General features: G+C 38.2%; 2 protein-coding genes across 2 annotated transcripts in view; one reads left to right on the plus strand and one right to left on the minus strand.

Moving 5' to 3' along the window:
• The first annotated feature begins 1,371 nt into the window (after positions 1-1,371).
• Positions 1,372-6,904, plus strand: pop4 (POP4 homolog, ribonuclease P/MRP subunit). Its single transcript, XM_005812983.3, has 7 exons — positions 1,372-1,492; positions 3,517-3,572; positions 3,713-3,945; positions 4,033-4,110; positions 4,194-4,255; positions 4,578-4,679; positions 5,689-6,904. Exons 1-7 carry the CDS (start codon positions 1,486-1,488, stop codon positions 5,823-5,825), a joined length of 675 nt encoding a protein of 224 aa, XP_005813040.1. The 5' UTR covers positions 1,372-1,485; the 3' UTR covers positions 5,826-6,904.
• A 3,744-nt stretch (positions 6,905-10,648) lies between these two features.
• arnt2 (aryl hydrocarbon receptor nuclear translocator 2) overlaps positions 10,649-25,402 on the minus strand; it is an 84,968-nt gene continuing 70,214 nt past the window's right edge. The window contains exons 15-19 of the mRNA XM_023332324.1: positions 24,968-25,070; positions 24,727-24,865; positions 17,437-17,587; positions 15,978-16,123; positions 10,649-15,906 (exon numbers count right to left, since the gene is read on the minus strand). Of these exons, the coding sequence (XP_023188092.1) occupies positions 15,808-15,906; positions 15,978-16,123; positions 17,437-17,587; positions 24,727-24,865; positions 24,968-25,070 (638 nt within the window). The 3' untranslated portion in view covers positions 10,649-15,807. The remainder of the gene's footprint in view (positions 15,907-15,977; positions 16,124-17,436; positions 17,588-24,726; positions 24,866-24,967; positions 25,071-25,402) is intronic.

Here is a 25,402-nt window from a genome sequence, read left to right on the forward strand (position 1 = left end):
TAAATTATTGGTTAAATTTACAAGGCAATAACTTTAATCATACAACTTGGGAAATTTTAAATCCATGTTGGGAAAAGAAAGAAATGAGGAGTTTTGGATGGAAAATTGAAAAGAAAATAAAAGAATTTAAAATTAATAGTTTAGAAATTACTCAAACAACACCCATATCAATTATACCACCTTGGATTCTACCAGAAGCAATAGCAGATATGTAAATAATGGAAAAGAAACAAGATAAATCTTACATCATAGTTATTCAGTACAATTATATTTAAACAATTATTATCAATATATTCAAATCTATACAGATGCATCAAAAATAACTGTAAAAATAGGAATAGCTTTTGTAGCACCAGAATTCAATATAAACATAGGAAAACGAATTACAGATGCATTATAAGTATTGACAGGAGAAATGTTGTTATTAGCTTTACAATGGGTAGAAGACAAAACCATTAAAAACAATAATATGTTCAGATTCAAGGTCTGCATTATTAAGTTTAAAATAATAATTCAGATAGCAGGATGGACATTTTATTAGAAATATTTAATACATTATTCAGAATAGAAAATATGAGTTTCATAGTTATATTTGTGTGGGTTCCAACTTCCAGCACATATTGGAATAGAAGGAAATGAGAGGACTGATAAAATGGCAAAGGCAATTCAAAATCCTATTAGTTTTACAGTTAAAACAAGTAAATCTGAGGGAAAGAGTATTGTTAAACAAATACTGATGAAAGTACGACAAAAAAATGTGGGATGAAGAAAAAACAAGAAGAGGGTTTTATAAAATTCAGAAGACTGTAGGAGAAGAAGAAATAGAAAGGAGGAAAGAATGATAGCAAGGTTGAGATTTGAACATACAGGACTTAACTATGCACTCTTTAAGATTCATAAGTACAATACTGGTAAATGTGATCACTGGAAAATATGAAGCAATGGAGCATGTTATTTTAGCATGATATATGAGGAGAGAGTTTGAAAGTATTAAAAGTATTAAGGAAAAGGTTAATTTATTAGATATTTTGAGGAAGAATTTGGGGAGTAAACATGTACAAATAGTTATTCGGTTTTTATAGAAAACTAAATTATTGGATGGATGGATGGATGGATGGATGGATGGATGGATGGATGGATGGATGGATGGATGGATGGATGGATGGATGGATGGATGGATAGATAGATAGATAGATAGATAGATAGATAGATAGATAGATAGATAGATAGATAGATAGATAGATAGATAGATAGATAGATAGATAGATAGATAGATAGATAGATAGATAGATAGATCATCATCACGAACCACACTCCATACCAGTAAGTGGCGGTAACGTCACTAACAGTTTGTGGCCAACCGCCAGTAAAACCAAGAAGAAGAAGAAAAAGAAGAAGACGCAAAACAGTGACTTCTTACACTAAGCTAGCGGAGTCGATGCTCTTGCGTAGAATCTAGTCTGCAGTCAACCTTAGAAAGCTGCGATGGAAGGTGAGTTGAAGTCCGAGGGAGCTAAATGTTGCTCAGCGGACCGAAAGATTGACTCCTTTCGAGTCTAGGACACACACGCACACATGTTTGCGTGGCTACCTTTCTGGGGACTTTCCATTGACTTCCATTCATTTTTACAGCAAAAATCTTACCCTTATCCTAACCCTAACCAAAACTCAATTCACACCTTAGTCCTAAATGTAACCCCTGACCCAAAAACAGCGTTTCTCCTTGTGGGACCAGGCAATGGGTCCCCACAACCTAGTATGTGTCAGGAAAATGGTATCCACTTCCATTATGTGTGGAAGTGGAGGGAGTGAGAAAGAACACATTTCTTGAAACTAGTTAGCTAACCAAGCTAGCCAACATTACTGTCTGTGTCCTGTTGTGCTATGTGTATCACGCATGTGTGTGCAGTTATTTATCCATCCATCCATCTTCTTCCGCTTATCTGGAGTCGGGTTGCGGAGGTAGCAGCCTACGAAGAGAGGGCCAGATTTTTTACTTTATTTTTTGAGATGATAAAAGAAAGAACCTTGAACACATTGATCAACAGGTTATGCATATCATTCAACACATTCTCTCTTTTGGTTTTCTCATCCAGGGTGTCAGAGGCACACACAAATAATACACATGCACAATAATTTTATTAAGCTAGTTAACATTATCGCCTATATTTATAGGCGATAATGTTAACTATCTTAGTTAGATAACTGGTGTTAGCTAACTTCGAAGAAGGCTAATATGTTGATTCGTGACAATAACACTGTCGCAGTACTTATAATTGATACACACATACACATTTATGAGGTAAAAAATAAAGATAATACTTGTATGTAAGAGTTCTTGCTGTGGAAAATATTGTTAAACTAAAAATTTTAATTGCATGATACAAGTAGCATGTTTTTTGCGGAATACCTAGAATATGAAGTGATGAAAACCTTTCATTACAAATAGTGCAAAAAGATGACCTCACTGGATCAAAAAAGACCCACTTACGCATCAGAGGGTTAAGACTGCTTTCTGAAATAATGAGATATTGCAATGGTGCGGGTCAGAGCAAGGTTAGAGAGGAGAGAGGGTTAGTAACAGGTGCTAGCCTTTTTGACTTGAAGTACCCTCATCTGTCTTAGACCTTAGCAGAACACGTGGGTAAGTGATTCTACACTATCACTTTATTTTGCATACACACATGACTATACAAAGCCAGGCTTCCACAGCACGTATAATGTGCTTTCATACCTGAAAAGTAACATATGATACAGCTGCCTCACAAAAATCTGTCTCTAAAAGCAATGTGACCTAAATTCACTCACTCAAAACGGAATGTGTGGTGCAACCAAATCGTTTTTAAGAACCAAGCAGTTCAATAACTGTCAAAATAATCTACCATATTTTTCACAACCAAAAAAGGTTCTTTGGCTGTCTTTTTGATATTACTGGATTCTTCCAAAACAAGATTACACGGACTGTAAAACTACTTCTGAGGTATTGCTTAATGATGTTAGCAACAGAATTGTTTACTGTATTCTGTAAAAATTAAGATATTAAAAAACACTTTATCGATTAATAATTTGGTGATGACTAATTAGAACACCAAGGAGCCGACTCAATGACTGCAGATGGATATGTTGTACAGCTCTGTTGCCAATTAATCTAATGCTCAGAAACATCCTTTATGTGGTTTCCATCATACTTTGAAATACTTCCAGTAAAAGCAATAGTTCTAGAGGCAGAGTCCTAACACTCAGGCAATCAAAGCCTGATTTGATTGCACCACATACCGACTTCTTTGAAGTTTTATTTTAGAAAAGCCAAATTCAGGAATGTGATAAACGATGACTATTCTCATGTCCAGCTCATTGAAGTCAGTCAGTTTAGCAGCTCAGGGTTTGATCATGCTGGGTCTTTTTCTGATGTTCAATTTTCCAATAATTGTGGTATTTTTCATGCAGTACCATGTTGAACCCTACAGATGACTTCTGTTTCTGTCCAATGGGACATTTGTTTGTGTCTTTCAACAGAAGCACAAATTTACAGCAAAATTCCTCGAGATCTAGTGAATCGTCTTGGTGTTGAGGTGAGCGGACTTTCTCTGATTGGAAGTTGCACATAATTTTGTTGAAAATCAATGAGGTACGCAATAATCATCTGGGTTTCTTTTTGGGCAACAAACTCTTTTTTTTTTTTTTTTTTTTTTTACATTTGTCTGTCTCGTAGCCTCACAACAGCTCTAAAGCTGCAAAGTTTACTGAAGCCCATCTGAAGCAGTGCACTCAGCAGCCGAGCCGACTGGATGTGAAGAGCATGCTGACTCATAAGGCTGTGCTGCTGGGCTACAGTCGGCCCAAAAGAGACACAGCCAAAACCAGAAACAGGAAGAAAGCCAAAGGACTCAATGCGCGACAGAAGAGAATGATGAAGGTTTTCCACATCAAGCCTCAACACCAGAGGTTAGTTGGGGTGGTGTGATATGTGTGTGTGTGTTGGGGAAAGGGAGGTACTTTTTTTCCTAAATTCCCCCTGTCATGGATTTCCAGGTATGAGCTTTTCTTGCCGCTACACCAGCTATGGAGACAATATGTTGTGGACCTGTGTGGTGGACTCAAACCGACGGTGTAAGTCAGTCCACCAGGAGGCGGAGCTCCCAGATGTCCAACTTCCTGCTGCTCCTGATGATTGTCTCCATGTTTTCTTCCAGGAATCCACAGATTGTGCAGCAAAAGCTTCTGAAGGCAGACTTGCACGGAGCCATCATCACAGGTAGATTTCCCATTAAAGAGCCTGACCCTCAGTCACCGTTGACCCATTCAGGCTGCATTGTTGGTGGGAAAAAGAAACATTTTCCCCTGAGAATTTTCCTGAGTTATAAAATCTGTCTGCAGGAATCAGAACACTTTCCTCTAAACTTGTGAATTTCCTGTTTTTATTTCTTCTGACTTTAGTTGCCACCTTTTTTGATTCATTAGCAGGAAAATGTGTGTCACAATTTTAGAAATCTTACCTGAATGCAGCTGCAGTGATCCAACAGAACACTAGTGTCAGCTTGTGACACCAGACTGTAACATGCTTCTTTCTGTCACAGTGGTGCGTTCTAAATGTCCGTCCTATGTGGGAACTACAGGGATTCTCATGCAAGAATTCAAACATGTGTTCAAAATCATCACCAAAGAAGACCAGGTCAAAGGTCAGTGAAACTGTCCTGGGTTCGTTTGTATCTGATTGCTGGGCTTAGTTGCTTCGCACCATCAACTGGTAAAACTTAGTCTAGGGCTCATACTGCAGCCTGAAGTGACTCGAATGCGATTTTTTTGTTTGTTTGCTTTTTTTGTACTTATGCAAAATGTATCTGATCTCTTCATAATAATTTGAACAGCTCAGATCTACAGTGTATCACAAAAGTGAGTACAACCCTCACCTTTCTGAAGATATTTAAGTATATCTTTTCATGGGACAACACTGACAGAATGACACTTTTACACAATGAAAAGTAGTCTGTGCAGCTTAAATAACAGTGTAACTTTATTCTTCCCTCAAAATAACTCTATATACAGCCATTAATGTCTAAACCATCTGCAACAAAAGTGAGTACACCCCTAAGAGACTACACCCCTAAAGGTCCAAATTGAGGACTTCTTGTCATTTCTTTCCAAAATGTCATGTGACTAGTTAGTGTTACTAGGTCTTAGGTGTGCATAAGAAGGAGGTATTTTCAATTCTTAGTACAGCTCTCCCAATATTTCATACTGGTCACTGAAAGTTCCAACATGGCACCTCATGGCAAATAACTCTCTGACCCCAAATAGATGTGTTCATAATTTGTTGTGGCCAGTCACATTTAGAAAATAGCACCAAAGATGACAATATGTGACTTAACAGACTAATATTTTCATTTCAAGTTGTATTATATTAATTAATTATATTAATTATGCATGGCAATTTCAAGTTAGGTCAGTGAGTGTTTGTTAAAGTGGTCCACAGACTGAAAAGGTTTTAGAAACTCTGACATAGAATCATTAAAACTCCATCTGAAAATGTTGAAGATGACAAACTTTTCAGCCACTGCCTGAACTTTTGCGATAGCTGTAGAATATATCACGTATTCACCCAGATACAATTGCTGTTAACTGTCCCATCAGTCTGTATGGGAGACAGGTCTCTAAACATCTGCTTGTTTTCTTGTCTCCTGTGTCCAGTGATCCCAAAGAGGAACAGTGTGTTTTCTGTAGAGTTGGACAGCTTTGTCTCACACATTTATGGAAGCAAAATGGAGTTCCGAGCCAGCGAACGTTCTGCCAAGAAGTTGAAAGTGAAAGGAACTATAGACCTCTAAAGGCACCCAGCGATGTCATCTCTCCTTGCCCCTACTGGATGATAAAGGAACTGCACACATGCCAAGCATGCAACAGGGCATGTACTCTACACAAACAGCTTGTGCAGAACTCAGACTGTTCAATCAAATCACCTGGCAGTGAAGAGTGTAGACGGTCATCTGAATGGTGGGCGGAGCTTCTTCAAAGCAGAGTCACTCAGGATCCTGGAAGTCAGCTAGCAGGATCTCATTCGGGCTGTTACTTGGAGCGCTAATGGTTCGTTTTTGACAGTCAGGAGTGAGTCTTGAGTGAGAAACAAAGTGGATCGCTGTCTGAACTCTGGGCCATTTTCACCCGAAGAGCTCCTAGAGTCTTGAATCGTCCAGAATTTGATCCTTTTTATTTTTAGATGCATTTGGAAAAATAAAAAGCAAGATTCTAAAAATGTAAGCTTTTCTAAAGGATAATAATCTGAATTTCTGATAAATGAATGTGCAACAGTGCAACTAATTTTTTTGTTGTTTTTTAAATCAGTAATATATAACCCAAATATATGGAAAATAAAAAAGCTCAATTTCGCAACATTTTGGGCCCTCAGACCCTTTTAGGTTTTGAAACTAATCCAGTCCTAATGTAGCTAATTAGACTTAAGTGTTCAGCATGGAGTTCTTTCTGGGTCATACAGATAATAATAGTAATGCGAAGATGGTTTCTAGTTGGGTATCTAGAATGTGATGAAAACTACCTGAGAAAGCTGGAAATGAAAGTTTGGTTAAGTACAGAATTTTCAAACTGAGCACAAGCTTCCATACTGTAGCATTCTACCTCAAATATAAAAATTCATACTATTATGAAATGTAAGTTAAACTAAATGTTTTTTTTCTTCAGAAATAAATGACTCACTTCACTGTTTGATGAAACAGTCATTTTTTAGTTAACCCTTAGCTAAACCCTTATCTAATTCAACTCAAATCATCAAACAGCCAAGGTGGGGTATAAATACCACTTGATGATGCGCACTGTGCTCATAGCAAAGATGATATTTGGAGAACATTGACATCTAGCTGTCAACTACAAAAATTAAAATTTTCTGCGTAAATACAGTGCTGAATGTTTTTTGTTGAAAATTGCAAAAGCGTTTGAAGTCAACTGCAGAAATGTAAGAAATAGGCAGAAGCAGCAGAACAAAGCAAAAAACTGCAAAGTACCTAAACAGGATAATTACCACAGAAAAACTGTTGAAGAGGAGCAAGAACTTGTGAACAACACAAAAATCCCACCCATTGAGTATTATTAGTATTAGAAATACCAGGTATTTCTAATACTAAAACGGTGCATAGAAAGCTAAACTGTTGGGTCACAACAGTTTATGAGTTAAAATTAGACAAATGGTAAAACTAGCTAAAATAGTAATGATAGCATCTAGGCTAGCACTAGCATGTTGACTTGCGGTAATATATTTCATGCAATGTGAAAAAAGTGGAAAAGGTAAAATGAGCTAAATAAGCTAAAACTAGCTTTAAAAACTGATAGCACATAGCATGTTTGTTGTTTTTTAACTTTCAAACAAATAACATGAACATACAGTACATAGAGGATCTTTAACACAATGACAAATGCCACATAAAAAACAAACAAAAAAATAATAACCACAGACATTGACAAGTTTGATGTTGATGCCTTGCAATCTTCAAAGTAGAACAAAGTAAAAAAAACAAGTTAAACATGCACATAAATTGGTAACATAAAAAAGTGTCAAATACATTCAAATACATATAACAAAGGGTTTGTTACAGCAAAAGAAGCACATAACAGATAAAGTTAAATTTCTGAGGAAGGAATGTTTGTGTTAAAGTTAAGTTTTTCAAGCCAGTTTCCTTAAATTTATTAAATGAGGGTATTTTTTCACTCCATTTCATCTTGTGGACATATTTTGTAGGATTATTATTGGATTTACTACATATATTTCATCTTGAGAACCTAAAAGAAAAGAAAGGGGAGAATAACAACAAAAAAAACAGGATTTCTAGTAGACAAATCCTCCATCACAGCAGCACAAAGCTGCACCACACATGCTGCCCAATTGGCCAAGAGGCCTTGAAAGTCAGTTTCCCAGCTAGCCTTATACTCTGCTCATCAAGAGGCAGAGTGAAACCAGCTGGGCCTGCTTAACCCGCCCAGAGCTCAGCAGCAACCTGAATTGGGGGGGAAATCCTACATGCAGCCACCACTGCATGTAACACATCTAAAGAAAAGGTTGAATTGTTAAATATGAGCAACATTTGCAAATTTGATAAAACAATGTTCTTTCCAATTTTTTCTGTAAGGAGTTTTTGCAAATCCGACCAAAATATTACAGAATGAGAACACTCCACAAATAAATGTTCAATACTTTTGCCCTCACACTGACAAAAAGAGCAGTTGTTGCTGATATTTGGAGAGAAGTGCCAAATGTTACTTTTAACTGGATAATATCTGTGTAAAATCTTAAATAAAAGTTCTTTGATCATATTAGCAAGCATTTGTTTATGAGGCAATAAAAAAATTGCACTCCACAGATTTTTGTTCAAATAACCCCATCTATGTTTGCTTGTTGGAGTACGGAAAGTTTCTAAGTGAGTTCTGATAAACCTGTTTGTAAATTTCTTAAGCATTATATTTGTTCCTTCAATTGAAATTAAGTCATGAAGGTACAGTTTGTCTAGATGTATGATTTGTGCTAAGGAATGTAAGCTATGAGGAACAGACTTAACGACCAATTCAAATTCTTTGGGTGATACACACGTGGACAAAATTGTTGGTACCCCTCCATTAATTAAAGAAAAACTCACAATGGTCACAGAAATAACTTGAATCTGACAAAGGCAATAATGAATAAAAAGTCTATGAAAATGAACAAATGAAAGTCAAACATTGCCTTTTAAATATGCTTCAACAGAATTTAAAAAATTAAAAATAAACTAATGAAACAAAATGAACAAAAATGATGTTACTATTTTGTTGCACAACCTTTTGAGGAAATCACTGCAATCAAATGATTCCTAGAACTGTCCATTAGACTTCTGCACCCCTCAGCAGGTATTTGGGCCACTCCTCATGAGCAAACTGCTCTACTAGTCTCAGGTTTAAAGGATGCCTTTTCCAGACTGCATGTTTCAGCTCCTTCCAAAGAGGCTTCAGGTCAGAGCTCATAGAAGACCACTTTAAAATACCAGGGGTGCCCAAAGTCGGTCCTCGAGGGCCGGCATCCTGCATGTTTTAGTTCTCTCCCTGGTTTAATGCACCTGGATCAAATGATGACTCATAAGAAGGCCTAAGAAGAACATTGACATACTGAAAAGATTGTTACTACCACCATTTTTAGCTGTGTGTTTGGGGTCATTATCCTGTTGCAAGACACATGACCTACATCACATTTCTGACACATTAGACACATTTCTTTCCAGAGTCTTTTGATAGTTTTCAGATTTCAATATACCCTGCACAGATTTAAGTCACCTTTGCTGCCAGATGCAGCAAAGCAGCCCCAGAACATAACAGAGCCTCCTCCATGTTTCACAGTAGGGACAGTGTTCTTTTCTTGATATGCTTAATTTTTCCATCTGTGAACATAAAGCTGATGTGTCTTGCCAAAAAGTAACATTTTTGTCTCATCTATCATAGGACATTTTCCCAGAAACTTTATGGCTAGTCAACATGTAGTTTGGAAAACTACAGCCTGGCCTTTTCATTAATTGTTTTCAGTAATGGTGTTCTTCTTGGTCGTCGCCCATTAAGTCCATTTTGGCTCAACCAATGACAGATTGTGCGATCTGATACTGATGTTCCTTGAGCTCCAAGTTCACCTTTAATCTCTTTAGTTGAATAAAGTTTTTCTGGGCTCATTTGTTATCGTTTGTACTATCTGACACTTTGTTTTATCAATTTTCTTTCTGCAGCCACGTCCAGGGAGGTTGGCTACAGTTACATGCATCCTAAATTTCTGAATAATATGTGCAACTGTTGTCACAGGAACATCAAGCTGCTTCGAGATGGTCTTATAATCTTTACCTATAACATAATTGTCTATAATTTTCTTTCTAGTGTCCTGAGACAACTCTTTCCTTTACTTCCTCTGGTGCATGTTAAACGTGGTACACCAAACAGCACAATGACTACATGGAGCTCACTGAGCTCCATGTAGTCATTGGACTACATGACTACATGTAGTCATGTAGTCCATGACTACATGACTACATGAGTAGTCATGTAGTCATGACTGTAGACATGTAGACACCTGTCTACAAGAATGTAGACACCTGTGATGCTAATTAGTGGACACGCCTTGATTTAAAATAATGTGATTTAAAATAATTATTTTCACATTATTTTCAGTGGTGCCATCATTTTTGTTCAGGCCTGTTTCATCAGTTTATTTGTTAACATAATTCTGTTGAAGCATGTTTGAAAAGCAATGTCTGACTTTCATTTGGTCATTTTCATAGAAATTTTATTCATTGCTACCTTTGTCAGATTCAAGTTACTTCTGTGACCATTGTGGGTTTTTCTTACCGAAAGGTACCAACAATTTTGTCAACGTGTGTATTTACAGGCAGTTATGTAGCTGATTCCTCTGAAAGAGTCAAAAGAACTATTAATGGTCCCCACAAGGTATTACAAACAAACATGCACACAGGTGATTAGATTCAGATGTTTTTGAGATACAATCTTAGTTGGACCACTAAATAACTCCATTGTAACCTGCTGTGGAAATGTTGACCTAATATTAGCATCTGTTTGCACAAATAGAATTGCCACAAGTTAGGTCTTTGTGTTAAAAAAATAAATATTGTTGAAATAAACCTTTAATGGAAGCCACCAAATCAAGAATTTATTGTCACAAGCACAGTTTTACACAAAATAATGGGTCACATTTACACAGTTTAAACAGGTCTAGAAGTCAATGTACAGTTTACTACCTAACCAACACGTACTAATAGTTAAATACACACTCACATTATACACAGTATCATTAAGACTTACACAAAAATGTACTCTGTGAATGTAAGATGAGTTGACATAAAAGTCACAATATTGAAAAAATAATAATTTTAGATCCTCAGCAAAAGATGTCTAAAGTTTATTCCATTTGTCAAGGACATGCAGTTCATCATGTAAACGTTACTTCACTGCAAGCAGTTATTCAGCCTTTTGGTGGATAAATATATAACAATAAATTAGAGTCAAGCAGTGACAGCTGAAGACAGACATACTGCACACTGCTTGGCAGCAGGCCGGTGTGATGAACAGTTAGCGTCATGAAATGCACTATAACCTCCTGACTACCAGTAGTTCAAATTTGTCCTCTGTAGAGGACATTTGTAAGCTTGAATATCTCCCACCCACTGCATACTACTGAATTAATTCCTTTTGCTATCTACAGAGGACATTTAGGGCTTTTCAATGATACCAAATGTGAAGGGGTGGGGCTTTTGAACCTTACTTTTCCTCACTCAGAAAATGGCGTCCGTCAGTACAAGCACATTTTATGGGAAGAAAAAAAGTAAGTCCATAATACTTCTTATTGTGCAAATTTTGGTTAAAAATTTTGTTGGCATATTCTAAATAAGTCTCTTTGCAACATATAAAACATTCTATGAAGTATTTTGACTGTATTTTATCGTAGTATTTAAAAGTTGAAAAATTGTCCTCTGTAGTGGACATTTGTAGTTATTTCCTCTGTTTTTTTGGTTTTTTTGTTGATTTTTTTAAATGACAAGAAAGGGAGTCGTTCTCAGATGCAGAGAGAATTTTACTGCGGATTATTGATGGAGACTCAGATATTGAGTTGTCTGATGAAGAAGGTGAAGATGCAGTGTTTCAGGCAGAAGCAGAGAAAGTTGATTCAGAGAGCTCTGAGGATGAAATTCAGGCAGGGCAAGCAGATGCAGAGTCAGATGAAGCAAGACAGTCCACATCTCAGTCCAGTAGGCGTCCTCTGTGGAGCCAGAATACGAAGTACACCTTGAGTTTGTATTCTAAAAAAACTTTATTCTCTAAAAATTGAGACTCATTCTAATTTTGTTTTATTTTCCTTTATTGTTTTTTTTTAAGATTCCAATTCCAACACAGTGATTCTCCCATCATTCAGAGCAATGATGCCATGACACGCCAAAACTGGACCCCAATGGATTATTTTAAGCAGTACATTGATGACTCTGTGTTTGAAGTGATGGCCCTGTGCACAAATCAGCGTGAAGTCCTTGTGTCTGGAGCAACATTAAATACCACTCCTGACGAACTGAAGACATTCTTTGGGAATTCTATTTACATGGGCTGTCTAGGATACCCAAACATTCAAATGTATTGGGCCTCAAATACCAGAGTTCAAATTATGGCAGAATCTATGACCAGAAATCGGTTTTACAAGCTTAGAAACTCCATCAAGATCGTCAATGACCTTGATGTCGTCTCAGATGATGAAAAAAGATCTCTTGTGGAGAATCAGGCCCCTCTTGACCAAAGTAAGGCAAGGATGTTTGAGTCTGCCTAGAACAGGGAAATTGTGCATTGATGAACAAATGGTTCCATTTACTGGTAGATGCCCAGTGCGCCAGTATGTACCGGGCAAACCACATCCAACTGGATTGAAAGTCCAGTCTTGGCTGCACCGACTGGTCTGGTCTTGGACTTTGTAGTCTACCAAGGTAAGACTACCTTCCAAGTTACAGGAGGAAATAGCATTGGAGAACAAGCTGTTCTTCATTTGGCAGAGTCTGTTCCTCAAGGAACCCACCTGTTCTTTGACAGGTTCTTTACAACAATCAACCTCCTTGATACCCTGATGACAAAAGGGTTAACAGGAACTGGAACGCTCATGAGTAACAGGATTCCAAAGGACTGTAAGATCATAGAGGACAAGACCTTCAAAAAGAAAGGAAGAGATGGTTGTCAGACGAAGCCCTTCTGAAGTTGCTGTCATAAAATGGTTGGACAACAAGCCAGTTGTCATGGCATCCTATGCCTATGGCATTGAACCTCAGGACACACGCAGAAGATGGTCCAAGAAAGACAAAAGATTTGTCCAGGTGTCAAGGCCACTAGCAATTGCCACCAACATGGGTGGCGTGGACTTGGTTGACCGAATGTTGAGTTTCTACAGGATGGCTTCTCGCACTCGGAAATGGACAGTGCGTGCAGTTTTCCACTTTTTTGACCTGGCAATTGCCAACTCATGGCTTCAGTATAAGAGTGACTGCCAGTTTCTGGGGAAGAAACCACTGAAGTTGCTTAACTTCAAACTGCTCCTTGGTGAGGAGTTGATTACTCGGGCCCAAGCAGGAATTGGAAGTGACAGTGAAGATGACTACACTCCTCCACGTCAAAAGTGGAAACCACAGCCAAATGCAGCTCTGAGACACTATGGTGCCATCCATCTTCCAGAGATGGTGGACGAAACACATGCGTCAAGATGTCGCAGATCTGGCTGCACAAGCAAAACATATGTGATGTGCACAAAGTGCAAAGTGTTCCTTTGTGTTTCCAAGAAGGGGAATTGCTTTTTGAAGTATCATAGCAATTAAGCACAGGAATTGCTATGATCCACTAATATTTGTTAGTGTGATGATGGACAGTTTTGTCAATGTGAAATTCATTCTTATGTTGATGTTTGGATATTTTCTTTGGGACAAACTGGTTGCCATCAAGGTTCAATTTTAAACGTATGGAGTTCCGATGTCCACTGTAGTGGACACATGATATTTCAAAAATAAAAACTTTTTTTCCAAAAATATTTTTTGCAGTCTTCTATTTACCTTACAAAGATTGTGGAATTTAAAAAAAAATTGTGATTGGACAATATTTTTTTCCCTGGTAGTCAGGAGGTTAAGCAGTAACTCAGCAATGGTATACTAAAATTTCTTCATTTTTAAAATGCATTTAATCCTGCTATTGTTGCATGAAGTGTTTTCTAAAAATCAGGACATCACTACATAGGTTTACAGAGAGACGGAAACGGATTGTCTTCTGCTGCTCTCTGCAGTCAGTGATCTTAACACGTTTTTTTTTTTTTCATTTTCCAACTCAAAGGGCTTTAGGTACAGACATACATTGAGAAAATAATGGTGACTGGACTTCGCACAGTCCAGTCACTCATCCCAGGTGAAAAGAGAAGAAGACTTTGAGATGAATTAGAGGATGACAAGGTTTGTTCCACCTGCTGCGGGAAGCAAGGACAAACAGACCGAAGAATAGTTTATACCCAGTAGCCATAAAAGCATTAAATGCCATCTAGTACTATTTATCTACTTATTTATCACCCACTTTCGTCATAGTCCATGTTATCTTTATTGTCATGTTATTACATGACAATAAAGATTATAGTTTATTACTGATTATTGTTTGTGACACTTGTTCAATCTGCATTAATTGGGATTTACTAGCCCAAGATCCAGTGGTCTTTAAAGTTTTACCTGTCTTGGCTGATTTTAATTTACTTTTAAAGCCTTTATAACGTAACGGCTGGGGCGTCTGACGTGCATCAAAACATCTGCTCATTATTTTCCCTAAACCAACCCAGAGAGGCTGTGACTGGTCCACGTTCTAGGCAACAATCTGTTCAATGCTGTTTTGCCTCTAAACAGTAAAACATAAAGGCAAAAACTACTTTATGTTGCTGCTTTTCTTCTGCGCTGCATTGCTAGTTCCTTTATTTTTGTATTGTAGTACAGCTTGTGGTGGTACAGTATTTCAAAACGGATGAGGAAAGATTCATTTTTGATGTTGAAAACATAAGACCCACAATGTCGTCATTATAAAGAAAATGGCAAAAAAAATCTTTCCTTTCTCATGAGATCTGCTACTTGTCAGAAGTCTAATTAAAGTGAAGATATATAAAAGGAATTCTAATGTAGCATTTTAACATTTTATAAAATATTTACATAGTGAACATATTGTAATATAGTAAATTCCTTTTGGTGCACTAAGTTTGTTTCTTATAGAAGGCTACGCTACCTGCCTTTTGTCAATTACAATTGACACAAATCGCAGATCTGTTCTGCACATTCGCCTATAAAGATACGACTTCCTTCAGGTGAACTTTATTTAATTCAAAAATAAAAAAGCTGAAGAAAACTTTATACTGACCATAACTGAAAAAATGTTCTGCGGGTTCCTTGGTGGAGGTAGAAGTTTGAAATTCAACAGAGAATGAAAGAATTCCAACATTATTCCTATTTTTACTTCAAAGAATCTGTTGTAACCTTTATAAGATTTTACTGAACTATCCATCCATCCATCCATCCATTTTCTGTATATCCTTGTCCCTAGTGGGGTCAGGAGGTGTGCTGGTGCCTATTTCCAAGCAGCGGCACCAGAATTACTGAACTAAAACAATCTAAATAGAAGAAGTTTTATTATAGATACATTCAATGAACAGGAACAGGATCTAATATCCAAAAAACATTCTAATTGTTTGGGTATTACATCTCAATTGATTGGTGCAATATTAAAAAAAAAAACTTGATGTTTTAGATTAGATGGACAGTTTGAAAGTAAAAATCATAGCATGTAGGAAGAGTTGGACATTTAAGGTAATACACAGTTTTCCATATTCCTCTTGTTCTTTAAGAAAACTAAAAATAAGTTCTCCTTCATTCAGTCTTAATGATGGTGATGAGCTCTGACAGATGTGTCTGTTCAGAATGCTGACAGAATGCATAGAGGACACACACAGCGACCTGAACATCAACATCCAATCACAAGCTGAGAAAGGTTCGACTAACTAAGACTCTCCATTAAGCAGAATCCCTAGGGTGTGAGGGCATCCACCAGTTCATTCTTCAGGCCTTATAGATGGAGCATTATTTTGCTATGAGATAACAGTAATGAATGTCTTATGGAGATACGAGTAATGAATTACTATGACATTAACTTTTCTAAGGTGGCCGAGTGCTGCTCTTATTAAAAAAAAATTTGATGAAACATAAGAAACATAAGTCCATCGGTAGGTCGTAGAGGCAACCTTTACTCAGAGAAGGGTGGAAACATGCCGAGATCCGCAAAATCCTCAATGTTGTAGTTCGCTGTCCCCTGGGTGGGATCTCCAGCCATAGGCAGCATGTCCTACAGAGACATGGGGTCACAGGTCACATGTCTGTAAACAGGGGTCAACTGCTAAGTGCTTTGGGTTGTACCTGGAAGACCTCTGTCTGGCTGGGGTTGGCGTGTGAGTGCTGCTCCCCCGACTGCTGGGAATGATGCTGGTTCTGCCACTGGGACCAGACCTCACTGGGGCGACCCTGGAACTGGCCTCCACTTTGACCACCTTCTCCTGACACATCTGGAAACATCAACAGATTTATTGGTTTACAACTTATTTTTGTAATATTCTATTTAGCATTTAGAAATTCTTTAGCATCTTCCTTTCTGATTCTCAGACAAAGATCATTAATGTCACAGAGCATTAATAAATAAATTCCTTTTGGGATGGAAACCAAAAGGAATTGCTACAGAGGAAATTGATGCAAACTTCTGACTCTGAGTTTTATTTATTATTATATAAATCTCTGACAAATAAGAAATAATTGTGGTAATTCTAACTGAGCTGAAACAAGAGAAGCTTGATCACTTCAGAAAATGAGAAAAAGATAAACTTTTTTCCAACTGTGTAATAGAACTATGTACTAGACACACATAGTTCCAATCTCAATAAATTCTTTGCCTAGTTAATGTGATACAGTTAGCTAAAGTGCTACTGTTAGTCATTAATAATTTGGATCTTAATATATTTCAGTGCGATGGTCCTACTGGTGTGGATATAACTTGTCATAGCAAACAAGAAAAATCAATCCTCTTACTTTATAGACTTTTCTTTGAATGCCATAAAAATGCCATAAGTTTAATGAGTTGCTTTAATAAATGCCTTATTAAATCATTAAATATTTTAAGCAGTTAGTTCAGATACAACTTTTTAGGGAAAGCTGTTAAATTAATGAAACAATGTAAACAGCCTCCAAGACACTAAGTGTTAGACTTACTGGGAACATAAAACATTTTTCCCCTCTGCCCCAATTCCCATTCTCCTCTGAGTTCTACAGTTTACAGAGAAATGTGCCTTGAATGCCATGCTCCCAAACCTCTTTCTATCCACCCTTCATTTTACCATTAGCCCTTTACCAGATAAATATACAGTTTCCAGTAGATTTTTATTTTGCTTTGACATGACACTAATAAAGACACATGGTGGTAAATGTAAAAAGGAAATCAATCGATGTCAGATCTTAATCTTTTTTAAAGGGAAGACTTTCAAGTATAAAAAGACAAAGGATAAGTTTAATTTTTTTAAAGGTTTTATTGAGTGGTCAGACAGGAAAATAGGTAATGAGAGAGAAGGAAGGCATGTCCAGCCTGGCAAGGCCACCAGGCCGGGACTTGAACCTGTGACGGCTGCGTCAGTTGTGTTTTACCCCTGAGCCACCATTTCACCCTGAAGTACATGTTTATATACTGAAACATACCAGATGTTTAGTATTCTTGTTACATCGTCTATTACCTCTCTTCTAACCCTATTTAGTCGGATTACATTTACATTGTCAGATGTGCCAAAAACAACAGTAAGCTCCACTGACATGGTGGCCAGAGAGCAAGGCTTACCAAAGGCTGTGCTGCGATTTGTCAGGCCTGAGTAAGCATTTCCACTGGGCGAGGATGTTGCCGGAGACGATAGTGGACTGTAGGAGGCGGGGTCAGTCTGGTAGTTGTGGCCAGAACCGATACCAAACGGACTGGACTGGGATTTGCTGGGCTGGACACCAGAAAAACAGGTTAAACGGTCAGAGATGATTTAAAAAAAACACGTACTTAGTTTACAATTGCTGTTGGTACATTCCTGTTATGCATTCCTGAAATAAACAGGAATGTACCAGCATCTCACTGAGATGAGGAAACTTATGGATTTAATTTGTGATCATTGGAACAAACAAAACTGTCTGGACATTAAGTGAACATAGAAGACTAAGAAATAATAAAGCACATTTAACTAAACAAAAAATTGTTCCAAAGTAAAACATTTGATTAGCAAACAAGGTATTCACATAGTGGCATAAAATAATTTTTCACTTTGGTTTTATCCTAAATTGAAATGCTCTCACAGCTCCCTCTGCCCTCTCTTCATACTTTTGCCCCTTTTCCACCGGCTCTACTTCAGCAGTCCCACTCTACTCGGCCTGACCTGGCTTCACTCTACTTCGGAGTGAACGTTTTTCCATAGACCCCGCTCGATCTGTAGCAGGCTTACGTCTCCTGGCGGTGGGTAGCGCACCTCCTCCAGGTGCCATGTGCTTGTTACTATGCAACCTAACCAGTTTTTCCGAGACAAAAGAAGAAGAGCAAGCAGAGCTATTTCTTATAGCCTGATTGTGATTTTTCTGAGATTTCAAGAAAATGTGCAGAGAGGAATACTGCATACGTAGCTGATCGCCTTGCAGCAGGAGGAAAGCTGTAGAAGCCGTTTATCCTTTACTGTGTTTATGGCCACCAGGTGGCGTATTTCATTTTGAGTTCTGAGTGTGTCTGAAGTGTGTGGGGTTATTTAAGGTCAAGTGTGATTCTGTTCAGATGTTGTTAATGGGAAGATTTATGCCGGATTCATATGGATCTATGGAAAATGGCAAGACAAAGGACATTGTTCTGATACTAAATGACTTTATTATGCTGACTTTATTATACTGCCAATTTTCAAAGTGAAAATCGGCAGTATGAATCTTATTTGAGCGCACGTAAAACCAGTGCCTACCAGGAACCAGTAGCCTAAAATATAGGACTTTAACCGCTTCATTTAGGTACAAAACTGCTTCGTTTGGAAGATCCACCGATCCGGCTGCATTTTGGTTCCATGAAGCCGTAAAGTAATCGCCGCAATGTAGCACGTTATTGGAGCCAGCTGGACAAAGTGAACGCAATGACGGAGGGTAACAAGGAGTCGGAATCTGTGCTACCGGGGCAAAGAAGAACCAGGCGTCACCTGGCATCAGAAACCAGAAACGCGGAGGAATGATTTGGACACCTGGCGTCGGAGAGCGAGTATGGTACAGCTACGGCTATTTATATCAGAATCCAGAACATCAACAAGAGGGTACAACAGTCGGGAACAAGAGGGTATCATTCTTGTTTGGCAAAGCCAGAGTAGCTCCTCTCAAACTTGTGTCTATTCCATGTTTAGAGCTCACAGCCGCCGTTAGACTGAATAACATGCTTCAGTCTCTGACTTCAGCTGCCATTGTAGAAGACCTGTTCTAGACTGACAGCACATTAGTTCTAAAGTATATAAAAAATTAAGACAAAAGGTTTCAAACTTTTGTTGAAACAATCATCAGGGATAACACAGACGTTGAACATTGGAGGTATGTACCTACATATTTAAAGCCTGCTCTAGGTTCCTAAATAATGAAGCCATAAACTTGACGCTCTCTGTCTTTCCCCTTCGGTCAATTTGATGATGAAACGACCAAAAACAAAGACCAGACTGGATCCTCTTGATAAAGTTAAACGGTTTACTTCAGAAATAAAAACGGTACAAATGTTTACACAAAAATAATAGAGTAAACAAAAGAGATGAAAAAGAGTCTAAAGAGAGCGGTCACAAAGCTGTATGGCTCCACTCCAACTGCCCATCTAATTCTCTCTAGCCACACCCTAAAATCCTTAACTGCAATTAGATATGCAAATTTACAAGAAGGCTTTAGTATAGTCCAATACTCTATTGCATACTAACAAATTAGTATGCAATAGAGATTTAACTAGTAATCATTTTTATCCAAATAAACAAATTATCATAAGAAATAGACATAATTTATCCTAAAGGTCTGAATGAACTAAAACTGAATTTAGGCTTCCACACCTGCCAATGATGCTTACCAGGGGTTTAAAGTTGACAGACGTTTTGAACCAAAAATGGATGGAAAGTCCTAAATTTTTGTGGGAACCTGAAGATAAGTGGCCCAAGTTTCCAATGATTTCAGTATGACTACTGATGAGCACACTCCCTTGATCAATGCTATAATCATTAACTCAAATGCAACTTCTCAGTTGCATTCTTCTCAGACTGGCAAAAATTGCAGTCTGCAGTTGCTTGGTTCATCAAGCTAAAAGGAGTTCTGCTGAAACTGAAGGCCAGCTGAGTATACGGCCATCCCTGAGAACATTAAACTTCCTCGTATTCCAACAAAGGACCAGCACATCTCCGACCTTATCCACTGACATTTTCACTTACAGCTTGGTCATGGAGGTAGAAATTATGTCCTCTCAGCTGTAAGAAAATGTTGGATTACAAATGGAGTTTCTGCTGTGAAAAGGGTCATAACAACATGTTCATTCTGCAGGCTGTATGGAGAACAAACCAGTCAGCAACAGTCAACAACAGATGGCAAGCTTGCCAGAGGAATGGGTGGTCGCTGATCTATCACCATTCACAAGTGTTGGTGTAGATCAAGGGTCTCAAACTCAATTTACTCGGGGCCGCTAGAGGTAGAGTCTGGGTGAGGCTGGGCCGCATTCACACACACGGTCTCCTCAGCCGAACCTTTCTGATTGTCTATTACCATATTTGGCTGTAGTCAGACGCTGTAACAGCCGTAATTGTGTAGTGTCTCTTTAAGATACTCTAGTATTGCTAATGATGTCAGAAGTATGCGCCACGGCTTCTCTGTAGAGAGCGTGGGAGAAACGTGCTAGACGGACATGTTAGCTCCCTAACTTTTTAGTAATGTTGTTGTTTGGACGCTGCTCAATTTTCATGTGTGATAATATAGCAGCCGTTCAACCGGGCTTTGAAAGGTCGGTGAAGAGCGTATTTATTAAAGGACAACACTGTGGAATTCCCAGTACCAGTGTGGTTGTGAGTTTTTGACCGTCCTGACGAATCTGCCGCCTCCTCTCCTCCCTTAAACACAACCCAAGAGTTACAGCGCCTAACCTTAATTACGTTACACTGATCAGCAACTTCCGGGTCTAGACTGGATGCTGAAGCACGTGAAGCGGGAGCGGCCGCGGAAATTGCGCATGTACCACATGCAAATAATGACAAATAGAAAATGCAAATAGGCCCGGCCGATGTCCCGCCCCCGAGAGCAATATACTCCACCGTGATTGGTAAGTTCGTTCAGCTCCGCACACAACACTGAAAAGTGCCAATTATATCAAACTCGCGGGCCGCACTAATATTAAACTTTCATATTAAGGCGGGGGCCACAAACTATCGTCCCGAGAGCCGCGAGTTTGAGACCCCTGGTGTAGATTATATCAAAACAGCAGCTCCGGAAAGGTATTCTGACATCCTGCAAAGAAATTCAAGCAGAAACTTTCCACAAACTCACAAGTTCAATGGATGCAAGAATTGTGCAGGTGATATCAAAGAAGCGGTCCAATGTTAACATGTACTGTAACTCGGTCTGTTAAGATGTTTTTGATTGAAATAGCTTCTGATTTTAGTACATGTGACCACTTAATGCTGCACATCCTAAGAATGACCGTTTGCAGTTCTTTATAATCCATAAAATGTTTAGAAAATCTGCTGTGGATAATAATTTGGAACAGTGCATTTTGAGATTTTTATTTTTAAATAAATACTGTTCTCATGGGGAACTTTGCTCAGTAAAATTTGATTTATACTGTAATAGTTCATGACTTGAAAATTATACTGACCATCATTTGCATTGACCATTTAAGAAAATCTGGGAAAATATGACTTGCATAATAATTTAGCCATGCATTACACACGGTGCAATGTGAAACTTCTGTTAAAAATCAATATAACTATAGCAAGAAAGTCACTGAGTTGGCAACAGTGGGGTGAATATTGTTAACGGTAAACGTTCAGACATGACCTGGTGGGTCAGTCTTTCAGTCAGACCTCTCACTGTAGAGCAGAAGGTTTAAATATCTTCGTCAGCAAAGATTTTTAAACCTTTGCTGAATAAGATCAGGGGATAAGATGGGCTTCACATGTAAGTATGTAAGATCACTATCCCCCAAAATTAAGGAAATCAGCACCCAGAAATCGACTGGCTGATATATGTATCCTATGTTATACATGCATTGTATATAATGTAAACAGCCCTATTTACATAGTGGTAAATAGTGCCATGGAGGCTTGGGCCGGCCCTGACTGTGGCAGGTACTATGCTTCTAAAAAGAAATTTGAAAATCGGGTTTTCAAAAAATACAGAGGGAGAGAAAAAAAGGTAAGATTTGTAACCCAGTTTTTCTCCGATAGGTGGGATTATCAACCATTCAGCATAGTTAGCTTAGCTACAGACTACTGTTTGCCTCCATTTCACTAGCATTTAATGAATTAACCCTCTATGGCATGACTTTTTATTTTTGTGGGGAAGAAATATTTTCCTGCATTCTTTGGGAGCTTGGTGGTCCCTAATTACATGTCAATCATAAAATCGGACTCTGACACCTCCTGGAACCAGATTTGGGTTTGTTGCCTCAGGGTAACATTGGTCTAGAACACCAAGATTGTCTACACTGATTATGAGAAATGAAATACAAATCAAACAAAAACTATATTCATAAAAGAACTATTTTTTGGACAAAAATATGTCAAAAATCATGCCCCCCAAAAAATAAAATAAAGGAGCAATGTGAGGTACAGCTATGTGGTTTGTTGCCTGAGGGCAACGCCATGCCATAGAGGGTTAAGGAAAAAAAATTACCAAGATTACCAAAAATTATCAAAGTACGTATTACCACACTTGACAACAGATGAGACAGTCAACAGCAGCTGTTTAGCTTAATAGTAGTTCAGGGAGGAAGTGGAGGAGATTGATACTGTCACGACATGCTGACAGCTTTAACAAGTGTGGAAAAAACATATTTTTTATTAAAGTGAAATATGCAGCTTGAATAAAATTCAACTACATAGCATTTTTTGAGAAGTCTTAATTTCTTTATTTGTATTTTGCACGTTGCCTATAACTGTTGCTTGTGGGGAGACATTTCAGTAATAGAAAAAATTTAAGCAACCTACTTGCATACTGTATGCGGACTGTTTTTTTACTTTTGGTTTTATGTTTATTAATCCTATAAATTTAGTAAAATCTTCTTGAAATGACTCGAAATGCATAGTTTTGAGTAGATTTTATTTTAATTTCCGGGGCAACAGACCACACTAGGACTATGTCACTCCACAGCTGCTTGCGTCTCATTAATGTTAGCTGATGTTGGCAGGCATGATGTAGTCTTGAGATTCTGTTTCAAACTGAATATATACACCTCCGGAAAAAATGAAAAGTTTCTCTGATTTTACTCTTTATAAGTATGTGTTTGAGTAAAATGAACAGTGTTCTTTTATTCTGTAAATGACTGACAACATGTCTCTTAACTTTGTTTGTGAATGTACTGTAAGTAGTTAGATTTAGAAAACTGCACCAACGAATATCTTCTCATGGGTCTTAGCCCTGCTGGGGGCTAAGCACCTCTAAAGGTCAGATCCTAGAATCGCCCCGGCTACGCAGAGATGCGCAACAAACAGGAGATTTAATTCAATGGTGCTAATGTGGCTTTAGTAGCTCTTCCATTTCGTGTCTGTTGAGTTTTTAATAAGAATTACAGAAACTGTTGTTTCTGTAATTCTTCTGTAGTTGCTCAAGTTTGAGGGACAAGTTTTTCAGATCTCAGTACGGCCGCGCGCAATAACTCTGGCTGACTAAGTAAACAAAGCATTTGATATGGTTTGGTGCACCTGACAGTAATGTCAAAATATTTGGTTTGCTGAATAATGCATGTTCACTTTTGGATGTCTTCATCGGTAATCTACAAAGTCAAATGTTAATGAAATACATATATAATATATTATATATAAAATAACACTATATTATAATATAGTGTTATTTCACTCTGTCAAAGGCTCCTCACATTTTTGGGAGGATTGTATTAAGACCTTGATGCCATACAAACTACAGTATGTACAATAATGTGTGGAGTGGGTATAAAAAAGAGACTTAATTGAGGAATATTCAAGTTGCCACTGAATATTGAAGTCCGATGCAAAGAAAAGCTGGCATCTCATTGTTCCACCGCTTGCTTGTAGCTTCCATCACTCCTGTGTTGCAGCGAGTTTGAAATTTTATGCCGTTTGTTTTTCTTCTCTTCTCTTTACTGCTATGTCTGACCACGCCCACGGCCTATCAGTTAATAGGAGCAAAGCTTGCGTCACCCACACAAGTAGGGCCGGCCCGGCTGGCCCTACTCCAAAAGCAGGAACCTAAAAATCAGGACTGGCCTCGAAAAATACTGGTGGAAACACTCACAAAGCAAGTCTAGTAGAGTGGAGCTGGGACCATTAGAGCCAGTGGAAAAGGGGCATTTCTTCCTGAAGCAGATACGGTTTAATACTAGGCATTTGATGAAGATCAACTTTGTCTGGAGAAGACTTATTACCAAAAATCTACGGTATGTATTTGTGCGGTGTTACAGGGATAGTTTCTATTGTTCATTCATCTTACCAATGATTAATGAAAGACTTTCATAAGTCTAAATTATTTCACATGACAGTAGAACAAATGCTGATAATCCTAATATGTGGGAGATATGTAAACTCACAGTACTTTTTTAAGTTTTTTGCTGCAGGGTTTTAGTTGTGTTGAATAATTTTCTAAGTTATTGATGTGTCTGTGGCTCTCTGGGACGTTTTTGTATCATTAAATTGATCAGAGGACTGAAATTCTATCCAAAACACTTTATGTCTTTAGATGAGTTGAAGGAGAAAGTCATTGACTTGATCCAGGCTTTGACCTCACAGATGAGGCCAAATCTGTTGTAAAGCATTACAACAGATTTGGATTAGTTAACTTGACAACAATCACACAGCTGATGCAAAGTCACCTCAGCCATGTGTTGTTTTTTTTCAAATGTCCGCTTTCACTCCATGTGCATTACCTGCCCAGCAAATGGGGGTCGGTTGCCTGACCAAGCTACCTGGCCTGTATTAAGTTGTCTAGAAATCTGAGCTAGATTCTGATTGGACGACCCTGAGGACTGGATGTCATTTACACCAGGAACATGGATCACAGAAGAGCTGTGAATAAAAACACAAAACCAGACAAAAAGTCAAATACAAAGCTTTTACTTTACAGATGTAAGCTGCCAGAATAGAACAAATCCACTAACTGAAGCGTACCTGAAGCTTTTGGCAGAGTGGCCCTGCTGGAAGGGAGAGCTCTGGGTGTAGAGAGGCTGTCCTCCTGCCGTAGAAGAGGGAACCATCATCTTCTTGTCTCCCGCTTTGGATAAATAAAAGCCCCAGTTACACATCAAAGCAGTCTATGTAAATAGGAAGTATGTGTGTGCGTGCGTGTATGTGTGTGAACCAGGTTTTTATATCCTGGTGTGGCTCTATTCCTGTCTACAATGAGGGGTTGTGGGTCCTCCTTGTCTTCCTCCTTGTGGGGACATTTTTTTGATCCCCATGAAGGTAAATGCTGTTTTACCTTCACATAAGTGTTACGTATGTGATGGTTAAGGTTAGGGTAAAGGTTAGGTTGTAGAAAATAAATGGAAGTCAATGTAAAGACCCCACAAGTCACAAAAACACAACTCTATCTCTGTGTGTGTG

The sequence above is a fragment of the Xiphophorus maculatus genome, chromosome 4, assembly GCF_002775205.1.
Source record: "Xiphophorus maculatus strain JP 163 A chromosome 4, X_maculatus-5.0-male, whole genome shotgun sequence".
NCBI classification, from domain to species: Eukaryota; Metazoa; Chordata; class Actinopteri; order Cyprinodontiformes; family Poeciliidae; genus Xiphophorus; species Xiphophorus maculatus.